General features: G+C 40.0%; 1 protein-coding gene across 2 annotated transcripts; it reads right to left on the bottom strand.

The window, feature by feature from the left end:
• Positions 1–737: 737 nt before the first annotated feature.
• Positions 738–19,282, bottom strand: LOC127293455 (protein SABRE). Of its 2 annotated transcripts, XM_051323083.2 has the most exons (23): positions 18,940–19,282; positions 17,797–17,908; positions 17,036–17,296; positions 16,028–16,293; positions 15,514–15,736; positions 14,314–14,487; positions 14,147–14,224; positions 13,816–14,067; positions 11,179–13,248; positions 8,885–10,712; positions 8,626–8,726; positions 7,556–7,912; positions 7,303–7,421; positions 6,639–6,888; positions 5,756–5,980; positions 5,380–5,513; positions 5,046–5,118; positions 3,989–4,087; positions 3,660–3,845; positions 2,539–2,895; positions 2,286–2,453; positions 1,310–1,679; positions 738–1,205 (listed from the first exon to the last, which is right to left on the bottom strand). In XM_051323083.2, exons 1-23 carry the CDS (start codon positions 19,008–19,010, stop codon positions 1,105–1,107), a joined length of 7,875 nt encoding a protein of 2,624 aa, XP_051179043.1. In that variant the 5' UTR covers positions 19,011–19,282; the 3' UTR covers positions 738–1,104. The 2 variants fall into 2 exon arrangements, with proteins under 2 accessions (XP_051179043.1, XP_051179044.1); XM_051323084.2 differs by lacking the exons at positions 16,028–16,293; positions 17,036–17,296; positions 17,797–17,908; positions 18,940–19,282 and having other exon boundaries at positions 14,314–14,482; positions 15,514–15,651.
• Positions 19,283–19,642: the final 360 nt, after the last annotated feature.

The following is a 19,642-nucleotide window of genomic DNA, read 5'->3' on the forward strand; positions in this document are numbered from 1 at the left end:
TTCGACCCGTGGTGGCGAAATTTTCTTGTTCAGTGTTGTTGCGGATGCAATCCCTGGACCGTGGATCTTACATGAAGGTTGGTGTGATGAAGGTGCTAAGGAAGCACTTGCGGAAGATAACTCCGAATGGGACTTTGATGATGGTGTTATCCTTGAGACCACATATAAAGTTGAATATTTGGAGGGAGGTATTTGTTTCCTCGATTTCATCCATATAAAGAGATTGTCTTCTTGTGGGTGTCGAGAGCAAGAGTGGTTGCTTATGATTTTAGTACCTCAAAAGTACAAGACCTAGGTCAGCTGCTTGTGCAGTGAGTGGCAGATTCTTTTCCATACACGCCGTATTGCATAGGAGAGTTATTTTAAAAGAATTGATTGTACAATTGACTCCAAACTCATCTTTGTACAATTGTTTCCTTTGCATATGCTCTTTGTAATCTCATATTTGTTTCCTTTGCATATTATCTTTGTTGTGCATCCGAATGCTGGATGAACATGCCAGGCATTCACTGCTAGTCTTTGTACTAGTGCACGAAGTACATACCTCCTCCATTCCTAAATATAAGACATTCCAGCAAGTTAATTTCGCTTGTTAAAACATCTTATACTTAGAAACAGAGGCAGTAGTTATGAAAGGATTGAGTGATGTGTTGTTTGCATTGCCGGTATATTCATGTCTCAACATATACTGATCTCTAAAACCGCCAGCATAATGCACTGATGCACACTACGATCCAAGAATCAAATGGCCATTTGTCAAAATAAAAAAGATATTAGTTTCACAACTATTCCAGGAAGTATGAGAAGGCCTCTTATCTAACTTACAAGGCCAATATAGTTATGGCTAGATCTAACATTTCTACAGATACACCTGACTGCTGACTACACACACAATACATAGTCCTCCACTGTCTCCGCCACCCTACTATATATACAAGGGGGAGTTTTCCAAAGCTACCCCAAAGACTACGCACCTCACAGCATGTAGAACTATACAGCTCAGCAATGACTATCCAACTTCCTTTGTGTGGAATAGTACTTGTTTGGAGTTTGCAACATTTTGCGCGGTCTGTTGTGCATATCTCATGACCTGCCCGCATCGCTTCACGACTCGTGGAAGTCCTCATAAGATGACTCTGACGACTCACTCTGGTATGGAGTTGTTTCGCGTGGACTAGACGGGAGAGAATCTTGCAATGTTGGTCCTATGAAAAAAAAAAAGCAGGAATGAATATGTCAGTCCTGCATGTGATGAGGATGTTGGCATTAACACTTTTGCTCGCTGGTCGTAGTGACATATAAGGAATACCTATGATCTTTTGCCCTCTTGGGCGGAACTTTCTTCGAAGAAGCTTTTTAGCTTTTGTAATTGTGAGCTGTCTAGCAAAAGGATACTCTCCATCACTCTCACTCCCCTCGTCATGGTATTCATTGTCTCCATCACCTCGCATCGCCCGCACCACAAATGCCTTTGCTCTACGGCGTTGCGAATTGAATAGACCTCTAATCGATGTGACGAATCCATCACCTGCACCGTCACCCGGCCTCTTCAACCATGATGCTGTGAACTGGTCAGGTTTTCCATGATTACTGCCATCACTGTCGCTGAAATTAAGATCATTTTCAGGAACAGTACCATCAAGTGTTTCCTTCTGGTTCTGGGCCTTAAACTTCTTCCCCTGATCAAAAGACCAAACCATCGATAAGTTTCTTGTAGACATCAAGTAATAAAGGGGATAATGTTTTACAAAACTTGTGGACACTAGTGTTAGCAGTTGAAGGAGTTCTTGTGAACATCAAGTAATGAAGGGGATAATGTTTTACAAAACTTGTGGACACTGGTTTTAGCAGTTGAAGGAGAAATTGAAGTGTATTCCAACAAGCAACCAAAACTACCTAATAGACTGCTACTAGCCTACTACATCCATCCCAAAGCTTAAGGCTTTTTTTTTGAAAAGTCAAACCAAGTAAAGTTTGACCAAACTTTTAGAAGAATCTATCAACAAATATGATATTTTGTAGATACCATATGAAAATATATTTCATTATCTATCTAATGATATAGAATTTGTATTTTACATGTTAATGATTTTTGGTAAAAACTTAGTCAAACTTGACTTTCTTAAAATAATATAAGCATTAAGCTTTGGGATGGAGATAGTAATATTTAATTTTATCATGGACAGAGGCTACTTGCTACATCAAAGGCAATGTAAAACAGCAAAGAGGACTTGACATCTCTGATTATGTTCGTTTGGGTATCAAGGAGTGAATGCTCATCATACCTGCATCCCAGTCACTGATTTTAGAACACCCCAAATGATATGCTTTTTTACTCTTGAGAACAATCTCCTCCAAGTACCAGTAAACTCTTCACGGTGGAAAGTATCCATAAGCAGCCTTAGGTCATTTATTGCAAGCCTTGATCCCTCGTATGTAACAAGAAGTTCAACCTACAGGATCAGTAAGTTTTACGGTCATATTTGACTGAAATTTTGGACATAGACATCTAGAAGCAATGATACAGGAATATATTACCTGGCTAATCTTGATATTATGAAATTCCATCAATCTCCGAGCTCTTGTCCTTTTTTCTTCATGAGGTTTTCCTATTTTCTTTTCCTCGTGAGATAAACGGGCAGACTTGATGGATTTGGATTCTTTAGTCTTACTCCTGAACATCTCAGTAGCAGCAACAGGGTTCTCTGCCATAGAATAGTTGTCGCCTTTTGAAGAAATGTTCGAAGAATTCAGCAATGATAGTGATACCACATCATTATTTGTGATATTTTCTACCGCACTTTCTTCCCAAGTCCTTTCAAAGGAAGATGTCCGCCGTAACTCAGGATGTGAACCACAGACCATATTGGCTTTTAGACTCTGCAACTTAGATACCTGCATGCAGTTTACCTATTCAGTGATATACACACCAATAATAGAAGAAAAATTCATCTGACAGGAGACATCATGGCAAGTTGAAGTACGTTTTTAATGAAAGACGCTCCTAAGTACTTCTTAATGAAAGACAAGGGAGGCGGACGATGTGAACCCGGGTATACGTGCACCCCATTATGAAAAATTACCAAAAATGCTATTTTAAAGTTTCAGAAAAAATTGAAAAAATGCACGCATGTATATCCTATGTCGACACTTGTGCAAATTTTGGCATAAAAAACGACCATGTGTGACCTACACATAAATGTGAAAATGGAATTTCCTATTTCCTTGAATAGTACACAACCAATCATTATAGTGTCGTTTGGACATTTTGTTATCTTCGTGTAGGCCACATACTTTCGTATTTTTCCGTGAAAACTTACACAAGTATCAACATAATATGTACATGAAATAAATTATTTCAATTTTTGTAAGATTTTCACATAGCATATTTTCCAATATTGGAGAAAACGGGTGCACTCTATAAAGCCTCATAGCTCTAGCAGGCTGGCTGGGGCCAGCTCCATACAAGTGGTTATACCAGAATGGCCCTGTATAATTCAGAGGCCAAATGCCTAGTCAGGGATAAGCCCTGCTAGCCTTGCTTGCCAGATTTTCTAGTCCATTCATAGATACATGACTAAACCAAAGCTGGACTATTTCTGCATATTAATGTCATAGTTGAAATATCAAATATCCTAATTTGTTCTTAGGCAACTCACCTGTGAATTCTCTCCATGTACGCCTTGCCAACTTGAGACGTTTATTGAAGTGGATACGTTTGTGCCTGATCTCCCAGGAAGCTCATGCTCCCTGACAGAGTAGCTGGTAGAAGCAACAGAATCAGCACCGGAAGACATTCTTCTAGTTCTTCTAGATCCAGTTGATGTTGAGACTCTCCAAATATCCTTTTTCACCCAACCAAAATGTATTAGAAATGAAAATTCTCAAGCTTCCCTCAAAAAAAAATTATATCAAGAAAAAAACTAAGAGAACAAAGTGTAGAAAGCATCAACATGGGAGATGTTGATGAAGCATGATTTACGGCTACCTGACGTCTTTGAGAATCATCTTCCTCGGGAAAGAAATAATCCCACATCATTCTATACATTGTTTCAGGCAGATATATTTTCAGTGGGTATATGTCCACCTGCAAAGCTCGATAGTCAATACAGAAGCACGAATAGGAAAGTAGTGAAGTCAAGTCATGAAACGCTTAGAGCAGCTTGTAAATGTCTAATGACAGAAGACAGCAACCAGATACAAATATTACTGCCACCGCCCCTTTTTACTGACCAGACTCACACTTTGATTTCATAAAATTGCTTCCACCTTGCTAAGAGAACCTCCCACCTTCAATAAAAGACTAAATACACTTTGGAGTTTCAAAAAATATCTTAATTTTTTTGCACCAGTACATAAAGAAGATCACTACCTACCGATAAATTTTCATGAAGAAATATGAGGACAAATATGTAGATCTATTATTATTTGCTATTTTAGATCGACACTTTCTGGTAGCGCACAGGTGGACGTGTTTTATCAATGAAATTTACAGTTATGTTACGTATAAGTGGGATCTTAAAAAAATCTAAAACTAAAAAAGATTATTTTTAAAATAAAAAACCAAGCTCCAATAGACACGCCAAACCACTGCACTCAACAAATACCCCTTCAGACACCAAAAACATGTCACCATATGAAGGACATCAAACCATATAATTGTTTTATCAATACATCTTGGGACTCACACTCTGAATATTTAGACTGGGTACATGAAAATGACACATCTGCCTCAAGAATATGCTTCCAAAATAGTGTAACTTAAAAGAAAAAATGGTGCCTAATTTAGATTATACTTAGTATACTAGTATTATTTTTCTTGCCATTCGAACGGGTTTCCCTTCATGGATTACTTCAATTTTTCTAATCAATAGTCAATTCTGTACATCTTTGAAGATCAACTATATTTGTTTTGTTGTGCTAATCCATGTAACTAAGGATATGGTGCCATTAAGCTAAACGCCATGGATTCTACAACCTTTAGCACAGGTAATTAATCATTCTAGCTCGGCGCAAAATAAGATAATTAGCCCACATAAACCAACCTGAAAGAGCTCAAGCGGGGAATTTCCATCCTTTGGAGCACCTTGCTTCGCATCCACACGAAGCATGACACCTCTGCAATATAATGCAATTAACAATCATTCGCTGAAATCCCATTTGAACCACTGGAACCTTTAGGAGATACTCCTTCCGATCCCTTTTAATTGACTCAAATTTAATATAAACTATCGAAGAAGAAAAATACTGCCCGTTAATGCGATCATAGCACTAAAAGTGAATGCAGTGTGAGACTCGCACCAGTTTAACATGATATACAGTATATATCGATAATATGAGGAGCAACCACTGAAAGAGAAACTAAAACTAGGCCCTTACTTTTCTGGAGGTGCATTCCACGCAGACAACAATGTATCGCATTTGGCATTAGCCATGCAATTCCTCACCACAAAATACTTAGTTGTAAACCGAGCAACACCAATGTCTTTGTAGTCACGATCAAAATCATATACCTGCAAAATTATTTCAAAATTAAATGATCGAACAATCATAATAGTTAGTCAATTGAAAAGTATTCTAAATCACTAGGGCAAGATGTAGTTCGAGAAAATCTTCAAATGGTGAACCATCAGTTATAGCCAAAAGAAAAGGTACGTTACAGCAAATTAATGCAATGAAGTGGGCAAACAGCACATCAAAACACCGTAAAGTAACTAAAAACACAGAGCCGTTTCACCAAAATTTGAACATATACCATATCGCTGATCTCAGCTTCAGCAAAAGTATTCCCATCTGCAAGCATGCTCCATACAACTTTGCTAATTTTCATAGAAATTCGCATGGCACATGATGGGGTTTTGTTCTTTTCTTTCTCCATCAAGCGTAATTGGGCAGCCTTTTGTAGTGCTTTCCTTAATGCAGACGATGCAAATTTTCGTGACTTCTGGAGATTTAGAAGATCTCTCTTCAGTCCTTCCACCTGATTACAGTATAATATCAATCAAACATTGTACCGAAACTACACTTACATAGATGGAAGTTTGACTCTTTTGTCTGAAGCTGATATAAAGCAAACAGAATTCACTACGGTGTATTTCAGTCTGAGATATTTATAGTAAGAGGGACAAATAGTTGTACTTGGTTCTGAAAACACAAACTACAATAAAAATCAAACGGTAGGAGTATATCCATAGTACTATGTTGACCACATGAAACTATCTTTACTCCTACAAATATTGAATTAGGGGATGGTCCATCTGCCATCCACCTCCATCCTTCCACCGAAAGCAACTTCCTGACTGTTTAGGTAAGCTCTCTATGATTTTCACCAGCTTGCCTCAGGGTTTGCAAAATATGACATATCTAAGTTGTCTTGTGTTTTCTAACTCCAAAGCAGTTTTTATGGCCATGGATTTGTATGTAGTTTGATGTTGCCATATGATTAGATCTATTTTATTACTTCTGTAGTAACAATCAGAATTTCAGCTATTTGCTACCAAATTCAAAAATACTTGATGTTATTATAATTATATAATTTTACTAGCATTATGATGAAATTAATGCTCATAGCTTACTGGGCACTGTAAAGAAAATTGATTATCTATTCTGAACAGGTCATACAAAGTTAAAATGTTTACCAGTGAAGCTTTTCCACTGTTAATCATCCAGAAAGAATTATCGCTTTCTGCAGAAAGATGGCCGGTATGACTATCACCGGTTCCAGCTAGGGATCTTATATCATCAAGCAGTAACTTTCTCTCCCTTTCCCTCTGTTCGAGATTAATTTTTGCAAGCTCCACCTCTTCTACTCCATCAGGAACCACCTCATCAGCCTCTTCTTCAACATCTTCGTCATCTGATGGATACTGAAGACTGTTTTTCCGAGGCCTGCGCCAGAAAGATTAAGGAAAAATGAGGACAACTTTTGAAATACTCTTGCCCAGTTCAAAGGGTTCTGTTCTAGATCATTATGAGTGAACCTTACCAAAAAAAATGTAAAGCCACAACATTTAATTGAAAAAGGGTGGTAAAAGATTCCTTACCTACTTGACATAGTCATGTGTTATTAACATGATTCAATGTGTAGATCAAAGTGTAAAACATTTCAAATTAGGCACATAATGCTAGAGGCCTCTATCCATAAAATGACAGCATTTATTTATTTAATATGTTCTTACAAATAACAATGAATAGGCTGGAACAGTAACTTCATTAATCTTTACAGGAAGCTCAATGACCAATACAGAAAGCGACAAACAAGAGTGATTCAACATAAGAAAAAAAAAGGTTCATGAATCTCACTTGGGAAGTCTTGCAAACAAGAGATTGCTAAGCACATCCAACATAACTTGAAACTGGCGTGAAGTCATTGTTGCAGTAATGTTTGGAGAATTGAAACGTAACTCCTTTAACGGCTTAACCTGGGTCATAAAACAAAATAATTTTCTGTCAGAAGGAACATTATACATGCATTTGATTTTCCTAAACTGCACATAGTGCAAACTCGTAAGCATTAGGATTGGCATGCATCATTAGGCGTATCTCTTATGTTTACCTTCAAGTCTGCAGTTCCACCCTTGTGCCGAGTATAACGGAAGTACATCTGGCAAGGCATAAATACTCTCTCTAACAAGGCACCTGTGCGTTTCAATTTCTCTGAACTACCGAGAATACGAGGAAGCCACTGCAGGCCCGCACCAGGGTCCACATCCGTCGGTGCAACATGAGCCTGAACATCTTTCAGAATCACCGAGAGATCAGCTTTTTTCCAGGTCATTTCAGGTTGTAGCTCGGGAATGTGTAGACTGCTTGTCCCCAGTGCTTGTTCTAGCATCTCTTTCCCAACATGAACAACTGAATGAAATGAGCGTGCCATGACACGCCCGCTGGCTGCGGCAAGTAGGAACCTACCCTGGTATATATAGCACAAGCTTCAGTTCTTTGCCCAAAAAGCCATACAACTTTAGTGCGAATCTACATGAGCTTGTTGCATAAACACAAAATGCATGACCCCTTTGCGTCAATCCCACACTGAAAGGAGAAGAAAGAAATACCAAACAGTGCACGTATATGTTCCATACACACCTAGAACCCACAAGAGAAACAAACAAAGGCACGAAGAGATATTGTGTCCACGGCGGGCCAAGGTGGTTTTTTGAAGTTTCGCAAACTTACCATATCAGTATCACTGTATCAGACACTGGATATTCAATGATACAAAGAAGTATTATTGGAGAAAATAGGTTTTCAAAATAAATAAAATGATTCTGATACTACTCAGATTCTGTAGGATACTCCTCCAATATCTTATGAGCAGTTAGTCCTTCATTTGAAGGCTGTCGCAACACATAGCACATTTCAAAATAAATCTCATGCATCCATTTTTGTTATTTTTTGTAGCACTGGTCCTTCATTAATTGTATATGGCTTCATCAATGTGTCACTGTTTTGGGGGAAAAGATGTTTCCAATGTGGGCTAAATGGAAGAACATGCTTGGGTTAGCCCCAGATTCACCTAAACCATGACACTCAAAACTACGAACAACATATATGCTATGATTTTTGAGCAATGGTTAAGGACAGAATACTAAGTACAAAAAAACACATATCTTCAATATCACTTACATTGGCTTCTTCAGAATGTAGGTTGAACTGGGGCTTGACAACATTAACCATAAAATGGAGATTCCCTCCCTTATCCAATTCATCAAACATGCCATACTTCACTGCAACATTAACCATAAAAGGATTTAACCAAAATGTTAACAGTAGTCTGTAATAAGTTCAATAGCTTTTAGTTTCCAGCCGACACAAGTGAACTAGTGAAGGAAATGAAGCCTCCTACTTTTGGTACAACATGAAACATCTAGCAAAAATAAGCTACCTGCTATATCAGAGGAGCGATTGGCTTTATTATGTAATGGGGAAGTAGAGCCCAGAGCTTCAGTGTATTGCACCGAAGGAGAACCAACATGGATAGAGGAGGTAGCCTCTTGAACTAATCCAGAGCTATCTGCATTCTGCCTTTCCTCAATCATCTTTCTTTGTGCATATTGCCGCGAAGGAGAAGGTTTTGGAGGTTCAAATGCTTTGGAAATTCCTCCAACCCATGACCAAACTGCATCACGATTCTCAATGGTCCATAAGAGCCTAAGACCATACACAAATACCCGTTGGCAATTGTCTGCCAACACCACATTGAAACCATCATCATCATCACTATGCTCGGATAGACTATGGTCACTTTCGCTGCCATTCTCAAACTCAGATCTGACATATGTTATTTCAAGATTCCTACCAGCATCCTGCCATTCCATAAGTCTTGCAGGATCTGCCTTTGGAGCTTGTCTTCTTATTGTGAAATAATCAGAAGACAAGAGGAAACCATCCTCGTGTTTTTCTTGAGAACTGCCAATGCTGCATTTGTCATTCGCAACTTTGCCATGTGACTGGGTAGTAGTCTTTAATTTGGACACATTTTCAGCTGAGGACAAGTTAACATCTCTCACTAGATAAACCTCTGGGCTATAAAGATCAAGACCGCGATATACAAGATCCAGAGGTTCACGCTTGCAATCAAACGTGTATTTCTGTTTACCTCGACTGTAACACAGTTCATACTTCAAACTTGACATTTTAAAGGTCAAGCCACTGGCAGGATCATCTTCAGTTAAAGTTGCATGTCTTATGCAACAGGGAGTAGCATCAACCCGAAAAAAGAACTCAACCAGAACTTTATCCATCGAGAGGTTACCAGATCTAGCAGCTCGGGGAATTTTATATCGAGGCCATCTAGAGAAAGAACGCAGTTTGTGCGGGGGGCTGTAGTTTAAGCTCCACCATTTGAAAACCCAAGCAAGGTCATGGGCACCAAGGTTCATCGTAGGGAAATCAACATCAGCCATTCTGGAGCAACTACTGAAGGCGGTTCCACATAGCATTGAACTGTTTGCATAAGTCGAAGATGATGTATCATTATCAGACTGCACTTGCATAGGTCTAAGGGAAAAGTTCCACCTAAGAGAGAGATAAGTAGATCGAAATGGATCATAAACCTTCTTCCTCGGCTCACCCTCAATAGGGAGTGCATGCAGATAATGATTCAAAGGGTTGCCAGATTCACACTGCCAGTCAATAATCACATTAAGGGAGAACAGAGGAGCATAAATAAAAGGGCTGGGCACACCAGATGGCACTTTTAAGCTGCAATTCTTCATCATGCTCTCTAAGCTGCTGATATACATCCTGAATTCCTTTGCGGAGATATCTACATGCCCATCTGTTTGCTGGATTTCCATGTATTCAGAAACAATTTGCAGTCTGTCTACCTTCTCATAAGGATTAGTTGTTGCCAGGATCTTCCACTTTGTCTCATTGAAATACAAAATTATCTTTCCATGGATGTAATATCTCATGTCATCCCACCATGGCAAGCTGCGTTCCTTTTTAGGTGGTTGGTTTGCTGCACCAGAGTTTTTATCTCTGGAGCTAAGATTAACTCTCCGTAGGGCTACTTGAAATGCATAACTTATATCAGCAAAAGATGGCTCATAACCAACACCAAAAGAAATCTCTCCTCTCTGGAAATGAACAGGTAAATTGGAGTACATTTTAATTGCTGGTGTGGTACCACTAGCAGAACGTAGCATGGTAACCTTGTGCCATCTGCCAATATATACATCTTGGTGTATTTGGGGTTGAAAACATGTCGCCTGCAAGTAGATACAACAAGATTCTTTTTTAAAAAAACAATACTCTGAATAGACTAGCATCCGAATATGTAACAACCAGATCTAAACGTTACTACTATACAAGAATTCGTATCTGGAAGGCATATGGGGAGTTAAAGCTTTCAGGAGTGAGCTGATTTTCTTTATGTTTAATTTTTTTGAGCTTTTCTTTATCTTCTAAATTTCTTTAGCAGATCCTTATGTTCGAAAAAATTTGAGTGGATCCTTATGTTCTAAATCAGTAGCCTATGAGGAATCATGAAATAATGTGATGAATACCTCAACCATACAATTCATAGATGTGAAATAGGGAAGTTGAGTCGTCTAACAAGGCACAGGAATGAAATGGAATGAGCACAAAAACCAGAAAGTAACAAGCCGTAATCATGCATAACATAACTTGGGAACATGAATGAGTAATTCAAACAAAGAATTTGATGGACCTGACCTGCTGGGCAAGCACAACACGACCTTCACATTTCCCACTGGTTGCAGAAAAGAGAGGAGAAGTATAGTCTCTCACTTGTATGACCAAGGACCCAGCAAGGAGAGCAATATCACTCCCATATAGTCGAGAGAACGGTATGTCTTTCTCCTGAGAAACAGGGTCAAGTCCCCTTATAAATTCAATCATTTCTATATCTCCACCATTTATCCTGGTCAAGGTAATATCCAGTTCAGAAGCTACAAGTGAAAGAAGTGAAGCTCTCCGTGAACTTGGCTTGAATCCAGCTTGGAAACCTTCTGCACACGCTCCCGACCCTTCTGCAAATACCTTCTTCTGACAAGCCACATAATAAGATCGAAATGCTTTCTTATGGATTTCTTCCTGCAGCTTTTGAAGAGCTGCAGTATCATGCACGTCCACCTCAACACCATCATAGAGAACTTTTCCCTCAGAGCTGCAGTGACTAGAGTCTACACTTCCTGATATAGCTTCATCAAGAAACTTCAACCTAACACCAGATTCACAGGTTTTGTTCCTCATCAAATAGTAATGTTCATCAAGCCAACCCTGTATGGGCTCCTCCTCTATTTCTGCCGTGAGTTTACGCAATACAAACTTTACAGATCCAAAACTGGAAGCTCCAGACTTAACCTTTTTCAAGTTCTCTTTCCCATCAGGAAACAATATACTTCTTTTGGCAGCAGAAAGAAGCTTTAGGGCACGAATCATATCTTCAACAGCATCCTCTATGGCACGCAACGGTAACCTGTATGGCATGCAAATATGGACATCTAGCCCTTGAACGACCCAATCTCTCTTGGGTGATGGTTCAACCTTTGCACTGAGAGAATTTGCAGTACCAAAAGGAATACATGAGACCTGAATTCGTGTGCTCTTTAGAACCCTGGCACCATTAAGACTGAGAGAAAGACCCTCCGATAATACACCTATCTTGGCATTCTCAGTGAAGATAGATTGTACATGCATGTTTGCTTCAACACCATCTGCAAGCTCAGCAGACAATCTCAGCACTTCCACATCAACAGCAAAAATTGAGCTTCTTTTGTCAGACTTCGGTTTCACTGAACCAACAGCTATGTTGACATGCTGACTCTCTTTGATACTGACAGTTTCAGTATTGATCAGCTTCTCAGAACTCTGAATCTTGTTATGATGCAGAAAACACTTAAAGCGAAGAAAGGTCTCAAACAGTGCTAAATGAGCATCAGGTTCCCATCTGATATTAATGTCTGTTGCACTGAAGAGGCAACAAACAGCAACATCTGCAAGGCCACCGGATCTGCGAACAATTTTAGCATTCTGCATATCTAGTAAGGTCACTTTGACACCAGAGCTATGATCCTCCTCGTACATTGCTTTCACCCGTTCCAACTCTGCTTCTGTTGACTTTTTCTCCTTGTCTATACATACAGAGAGATGAGAGATAACTAAAGATGCAGTGAACCTCAAGTTGCGGCCAATGCCTGGTGGTTCCGAAGTTATACTTGCCCTACGTTGTGTGCCATCAGCAGAAACATCAACAATTACTTTACCACCTTGAGTGCCATAGTTCACACGCTTTGGATCAGCAATTGGCATATTTAATATATTTATATCACCACTGTAAGTAATAGAAAACTTTTGTAGGCTTAATTTCAATATTTCAACGCCTTTTGTTTTCTTTTTCCCTCTATCCTCCAAATTTTTTTCTTTATCCTTTTCCCGAGAGGATGAAAGATCCTTAAATAGAGCTCTAAAGGACATCAAATTGAGAATAAGAGATTCCAAATGCTTGAAGCCAAACTTTACTCCTATGCCACTGATATCGATGGAAAATACAAGAGCAAGTCTACTAGTTTCAGCCATATCTTGGACGTCAATTTCTCTGTATCCCCAATCAAGGCTCACCCGAGCAATGTGCATTAAGGAGCCAGAGTAAGTATCAACACCAAATATGTTTTCCTTATAACCATCTTCCATGTGCACCAGCATTTCACCAAATTCAGTGTGTATCTGAATCCCCTTGCTTGCAATGTTATTTGCAAATACATGTGATGACTGGCAACAGGCCTGCAAAATGAAAAATGCATATGAACTAAGGAAGATAATGCTTACACTCATCAATCAACGCATAAATAAAGTGTAAGGAACACCACAAAAAGGTTACCGATGTTACTTTGACAGGTTCAGAGAAACTTGCATCCTATTGTGAAAAGATGGAGTGCTACTAACCGTAGAAACAACCAAAAAAATTACTTTCACATGTTCAGAGAACTTGCACCCTATTGCGGAAGAGCTATGTGCTATTAAGACATGGAAACCAGATATTAGAAGAGAAACTGGTCACCAGGCAGTATGTGCTCACGGACCATAATGAGAGCTAATCCGAGATACTAACACTTGCCTGCACAGCCACAAGTTAATAACTTTTTCATTGCTTTCCCATACTAGACCTCTAGTACATATAGAATAAATTAGGCATCCGCACTACAGCTTTTGCCAGTATAATTAATGCTTGATACTGAACACTTACAACAATCAATGCCTCAACAAAAGAAATGCTGTTTATAGTGTCCATAAGAGCCATCTACATAAAACAAGTGTTTTCTGAGCAGAACATGAACTGAGAGAACTTACATGATACAATACCAGCCCACTAGGGCTGTAAAGCATAACAGTCATTTCTGGGGCAGAGACTGTGCAAGTCCACATAATTGGTTTGCTCTCCTTTGTTTGAGAAATTTCTTGATGGGAGTTTGCCTTGGAAAGCTTCATTCCTTTGGTTCTCAAAGAATGAAGGCACATCCATGGCATCAATCTGCTCAACATAAGATTGCACTGTGTGCCACCAAGCTTGGCATCGATTTCGACTCTGATTGGAAGAAGTGGCTGAAAGGAAGTCATACTTTATAGCTCTGAAGGACAGTTGCAATATTGTCAAACAACTAAAGTAAAGAAGGATCCTTACGTCCACAGGAACATCCAAAGAAGCTACCACAGCAACTTTAAGAACTTCCAACAGAGAGCTTGAGTCTTCTCTAACTAACTGGAAGGTAACAAAATTAACAGTGCTGATTGCTGAATAGCTACCAGTCAGTATAACAAAGAGTCTCAAATAAAGCAATAGAGACGTACATGAATCTCACTAAGATCGAGTTGAACATCGAAGTGTGGCGTAGCTTCCTCTAGATCGTCCTGTGGCAGGGATTTCGTACTGGTGAAGTGAATACCCATAACATTGTTGTCAACACTAAGCCCTTTACCCAGGTGTGTGAACTTCACATCAAGCTTTGGCACACTGAAGCTAACCTTCCAAAGAACAAATATAATATTTAGCAAAACTTTTCAGGTAAAGTCAAAACAAAAGCAAGTAAAAAAACTACAACTCCCAACAGCCTAAAGGAAATTTTCAACTGCCAAGTGCCAACAGAAGGATTGTAAATTTTAGTAGGGCCTGTGAGTGAACACCATAAATAGCATAATATCGTGATTAAGCTCACAATAATAAATGGCAAGCCACATGTCACAACAAATTTTGCCGACAATCAACAAACTCAAGGGCCTCCTATCTAGTTTCTCTTGGCTCCAAAGCATCAGGATGGCACACGCATACTAAGACTTAATGTCTCAAGCGAAGCAGTTCATTTGACAAGTGAGAAGCTAGAAGGGTTTGGCTATGCATGATTGTTATATTCCTAATCACTGGTCATTAGAAAGTAGACAAGCTTTTAGTTACGGAACCGTGTACTCATCGGTCCCATACTACTCATGCAATGAGAAAAACGAAAAAATCAACCTCAATCTATGTGGTGGATAATCGAATACATGGTTACCAACCACTAATCGAAGATTGGAAGTCTGCAAACCGTATGACTATCAGTGCAATAAAAGGAGCTCCAGCCATTTTCGGAAGTAGCATAGCAAAATACAGAAGGCAGCTCTACCTGAACATCTAGCATCACGAGACTTGCATTAAATGCACATGACAGTGTTTAAGTGAACAGTTGACAATCAAATCAGGTGTACAATTAATACTGCAGGAATCGTGTTAATGCTTCCAAAACCTCCTTCCTCCTGATAAATATTGCCCATGCTGCAAATATTCATATTTGAATGAAATTGTGTTCCTAAGAGGCTGAAATACTAGTTAACCATGAGACTCACTGGAAAGGTGAAAAACAATATTATGAATGTGAGCTGGGGCTGCGACCGGGCTTAATAAGATAGCCAACAGAATAAAAGATGTTGCAAGCACAAACAAAATTAGTGTGCTATAGCAAATGAACTAAATAATTGTCATTTAGCCAACACTTGAAACTTTTACTGGTAACAAACCTTATCTGGAAACACAAGCATCTGCTTCTTCAATGCTGGTAAAATGGATTTGCTTTTTGAAGGCTGTTTGGTTGATGAAGTACCGACGATAGCACCTCCAGCATTCTCAGAGACACCATTATTCTCTGGCTTTTTATGTTTCTTGTAAAAGAGTCGTTCATCAATGTTGGCAGTCACATCTCCGCATTTCAATTCGAGATTAACAATTTTAACACCTCTTTCCCTGACAAAAACTATCAATTTGTGAATAAACACAAGAAAAGTTAAATGCTATTGAAACCTAAATAAGTATCCTAACTATACTATCTACATAAGAAACAGATTTCCTGCTTTAAACAACTGGTAATTAATCAACAGAAACTAATTTGAGAATAATCTACAATGTACCAGAAATTGTTTATGAATTCTATAACAATTCGAGACTAGTGAATTTTAATCTGCATTTGCAATCTAAAAATATCAATAACATAAGGTGCACCCAAATATAACAGTTACCAAGAGCAAAAGAACTCACTTTTCGTGACCAAACTCACAAGTTACCAGCAAATCTTCACAAACAAATGGAGCCAAAAATTTCTCAGAACTTGATAGAGAAGCTTGATCAGACTGGAAAGCATCAAGCTGATTACAGATTCCCATTGGATCAGCAGTCGACCAAAAGTCTCCAACGTATACATTCAAAGGCAATATGTGCAACTTGACACCAAGAATATGATTAGGTCCGGCAATTTTAAATGTGTCCACCTTTAGCTCTTTGATGTCAACAGCACCATCTGGTACCTGCATCATTGCCGTCGAAATAAGAACCATAAATAAACAGCACAGAATAGAAAACACAAGAAAATGTATGTTTCTTCAGCGAAAGGTACATCCAGCACATCTCAGCGGTTGGATGATGACTTGACTTCTGCTTAGATGCTTTTCAGGAGAACGATTTACATATACAAGACAGATTGCCAGAAAAGCTATGTCAATTAAACAAATACCATGCTGCGTGCTATACTGGTGACACATGCACATGAATCGTGAGTTTAGCAGCATAAAGCTCCAAGCAACACAATCATACCATATGGTGGGAACTATACAGTGACATCAGATTTTGGATTGACTACATGGCCATAGAGGCACTAACTCTATTATTTCCTAGTCTTCTTGGACTCCGTATATACTTCCCTTGTGACAGAATTGCCAATTTGAACTAGCAAAAATTAGGAATAACAGGAAAGAGATTATGCTATGCATGTAAAGTTTTCCTTTTTTTTCCTTGTAATAAAGGTACCAATTTGAACTAAATTCAAGAGTAAAAGGGCTAATTTGCACTGTTTGAATGCAGACTGCAGAGGGACCAAAATACTGAATGTGGGAACAAAGAGCACTTCACCCTTTGATTTAGCTAATCTTACTGTCTAGACAATTTTAAACACACTAGATATGTTAATATCATACAGAAATTAAAAACAAGCAAACTGCATTCCCACATGAAATTCTGAAAGACAAGGAAATAGCAAGACAAAAGGGTTACCTTGATCATCAGATCTGCCACGGAAACTGATAAAAGTCTAGCCATACTTGATGTTACCAACCATTTCCCTTTTCCTGTCGAGCGAGGCTTTGCTGATTTGCTTATCTTTTTGCTATGTGAAGATGGTCTAGTTACAATTTCAAGATCATTTATCAGCAGTTGCACCTTTGGGTCCTTCGAGAGGACACCGAAACTTAGTTTGACCAGTGACTTGCGGAAACTTAGTTTTATTTCACCAATTGAAACGGATTCAAGAGAACCCTGAGAAGAAGAAAAGGTGGTATGGTGTGATTAAATAAATAAGCAAGAAGGGATCAAATGCATGTTAACCAACAAACATCAAATGATTTTGAGTTTAACTTTTCATTGCACAAGCATTTCATTACCGAAAAGATATTATGGCCCAATTTCCCATCTCGACTACAAGTAGAAAAAAACAAGCATAAAAAGGAATAGTCTCTCGTCTACAAATAAAATGGATTTTCAGCATAAGAGGATATGAAACATCAGTAAATTAAGTGATCTTAAGCAACCGAGCTACAATGTGGACAACATATATTTTAACCGTTCACGTCACAGACGTATGAAGCATTAGATAACAATATTTGCCTGAGAGTGCACAAATCATGACAATTAGCAAAGCATTGACAGACAGCGTGTAGAAAAGGGAACTGAACATGCCAAACCAAATTGTTCTACAAACTGACAAGTTTAAAACAGGGAGTCGTGAAGTTCTGAACTCAAGGAGGTTAGCAGCGTACCTTGTCAAACTTTACTGTTACATCACGCAAGCAATTGAACCCAGCGACCCGAAATGCAACGGAAGCACGTAATACACGGCTCAAGAACCAAGCTAGCAATCTCGCAGCAAATCTGCAATGAATCCAAAGACAGAATGAATAGACACTTCCCTACAGAACCTTTTACCAGAAACAATAAAAATACTGAAGTATTCAAGTGGTAGAACGTTCAAGCTTTACAGGCATCACATTATCTTGGGAGGTGAACAATAGGTTTTTTGTGGCATATTTGTCTCATTGGGTCGTTGAATGGATGTTTTGTGTGTGATTGGTTGTAAATCAGCAAGCTAGAATGAGAACTGAAAAGTCGAGATCAGTCAAATCCTCTTTGATGGCATGTCAACTGTTTGTTCCATAACAAACAAACAGGATTAAATCATTAACCACGAGAAAATGGAAAGCCAAGTTCCATGTTTAATCAGATTTTTTCACATCATATAGTATCATGTGAACAGAAACGCGAACTGATTAGGTTCCAATTTACAAATAGGCTTCATCATTGGGAGACTAGGGCTGTGCTTAAGACATTTTCCACTACAAGCACTATTGACTCTTGCAAATGGACACGAAACCCACTGTGATCAAATTTACTAACACATTATCCACCCAAAAAAAAGAGCACTCTTGTATCAGACCACCAGACGAGCACTGTGCTAGGACGGTAAATCGGTAGAAGTTTGCGGTTTACTATCGAGACAGAAAAATGAATAGGCGAAAGCACCGATCTCACTTGGATCTTACCAAGCAGCATCTCAGAAATTAACACATGCTGCCCCGACCAAATGGCTAGCACACACCGTTGAACACCTCCAAACTTACCGCTGCAAAACCCCAAACCCACAGCACGTAGGGCTCCCCAGACGAGAGCAGCTCCCCAGTTCACTAGTGCATCTGGTAGTGGAGTAGCACCGGGCCATTTCAGTCATCGATCACGAAACGCAACTACCATCAGTTAACTGAAAACCCGACTGTCACTGAGCACTGAGTGGCCTCGTGATGGTCGGAACCAAATGCCCGAATTCCCCCCCGCGAGGCGAAGCCCAGAGGCCAGAGCCTAATGGTACTCGGTTCCAGCGTTGGGCGTGGAGGGGGAGGATGGCTTACGTGAAGACGACCCATCCGATGACGGAGACGACGAGGAAGACCGAGAAGAACTTGACCGGCGAGGACGCCATGGCCCGCCCGCCCGCCCGCCCCGTCCGGCGGATCCGCGTCAGGCCGCCCGGATCCGGGGGGCCGCGGGCGCCGACATGGGCCTCCGCCGACGCGGCCGGCGGGATCGGGAACCCTAGCTCCGGGGCGGAGGCGCGGCGGTGCGAGGGCGGGGGTGGAGGGAGCGATCTGTCGTCGGGAGTCGCGCTCGCGTGCAGAGATGCTGCGCTGTTGCTTCGGAGGATGTGTCAGAGAGTCAGAGCGAGAGGGAGAGGGAGGGGAGAAGACAAAGTAGCAGGAGAAGCAGTGGTCTAGTGTAGGGGCCAAGCTTTGGGTTTCTCGTCCTTGGGAATTCTCGGCGAAACGGACGCCGGATGGCAACGGGGACCGTTTACCCGAAACCCGACGGGGTTTTCCTCTATTAGGGGTCGGGGTGTGGTATCTAATTTATCCCTATGGAGGTATTAACGGCAAGACATGCTCCCCGATGGGAAAAGCGGGGCGGGGGGCGTTCTAGCAGTCCCCATACCCGAACCCCGCGGAGCCCCGCATGTATCGGTAATATCCCACAAAATTTAGCTTGTCCTGCTTAATTTCAGCTAACACGTATTTACGCACGTCACTAATGCTTGCTTACCTTCTGGTAATCACGTGA

This window comes from Lolium perenne, chromosome 4, assembly GCF_019359855.2.
Source record: "Lolium perenne isolate Kyuss_39 chromosome 4, Kyuss_2.0, whole genome shotgun sequence".
NCBI classification, from domain to species: Eukaryota; Viridiplantae; Streptophyta; class Magnoliopsida; order Poales; family Poaceae; genus Lolium; species Lolium perenne.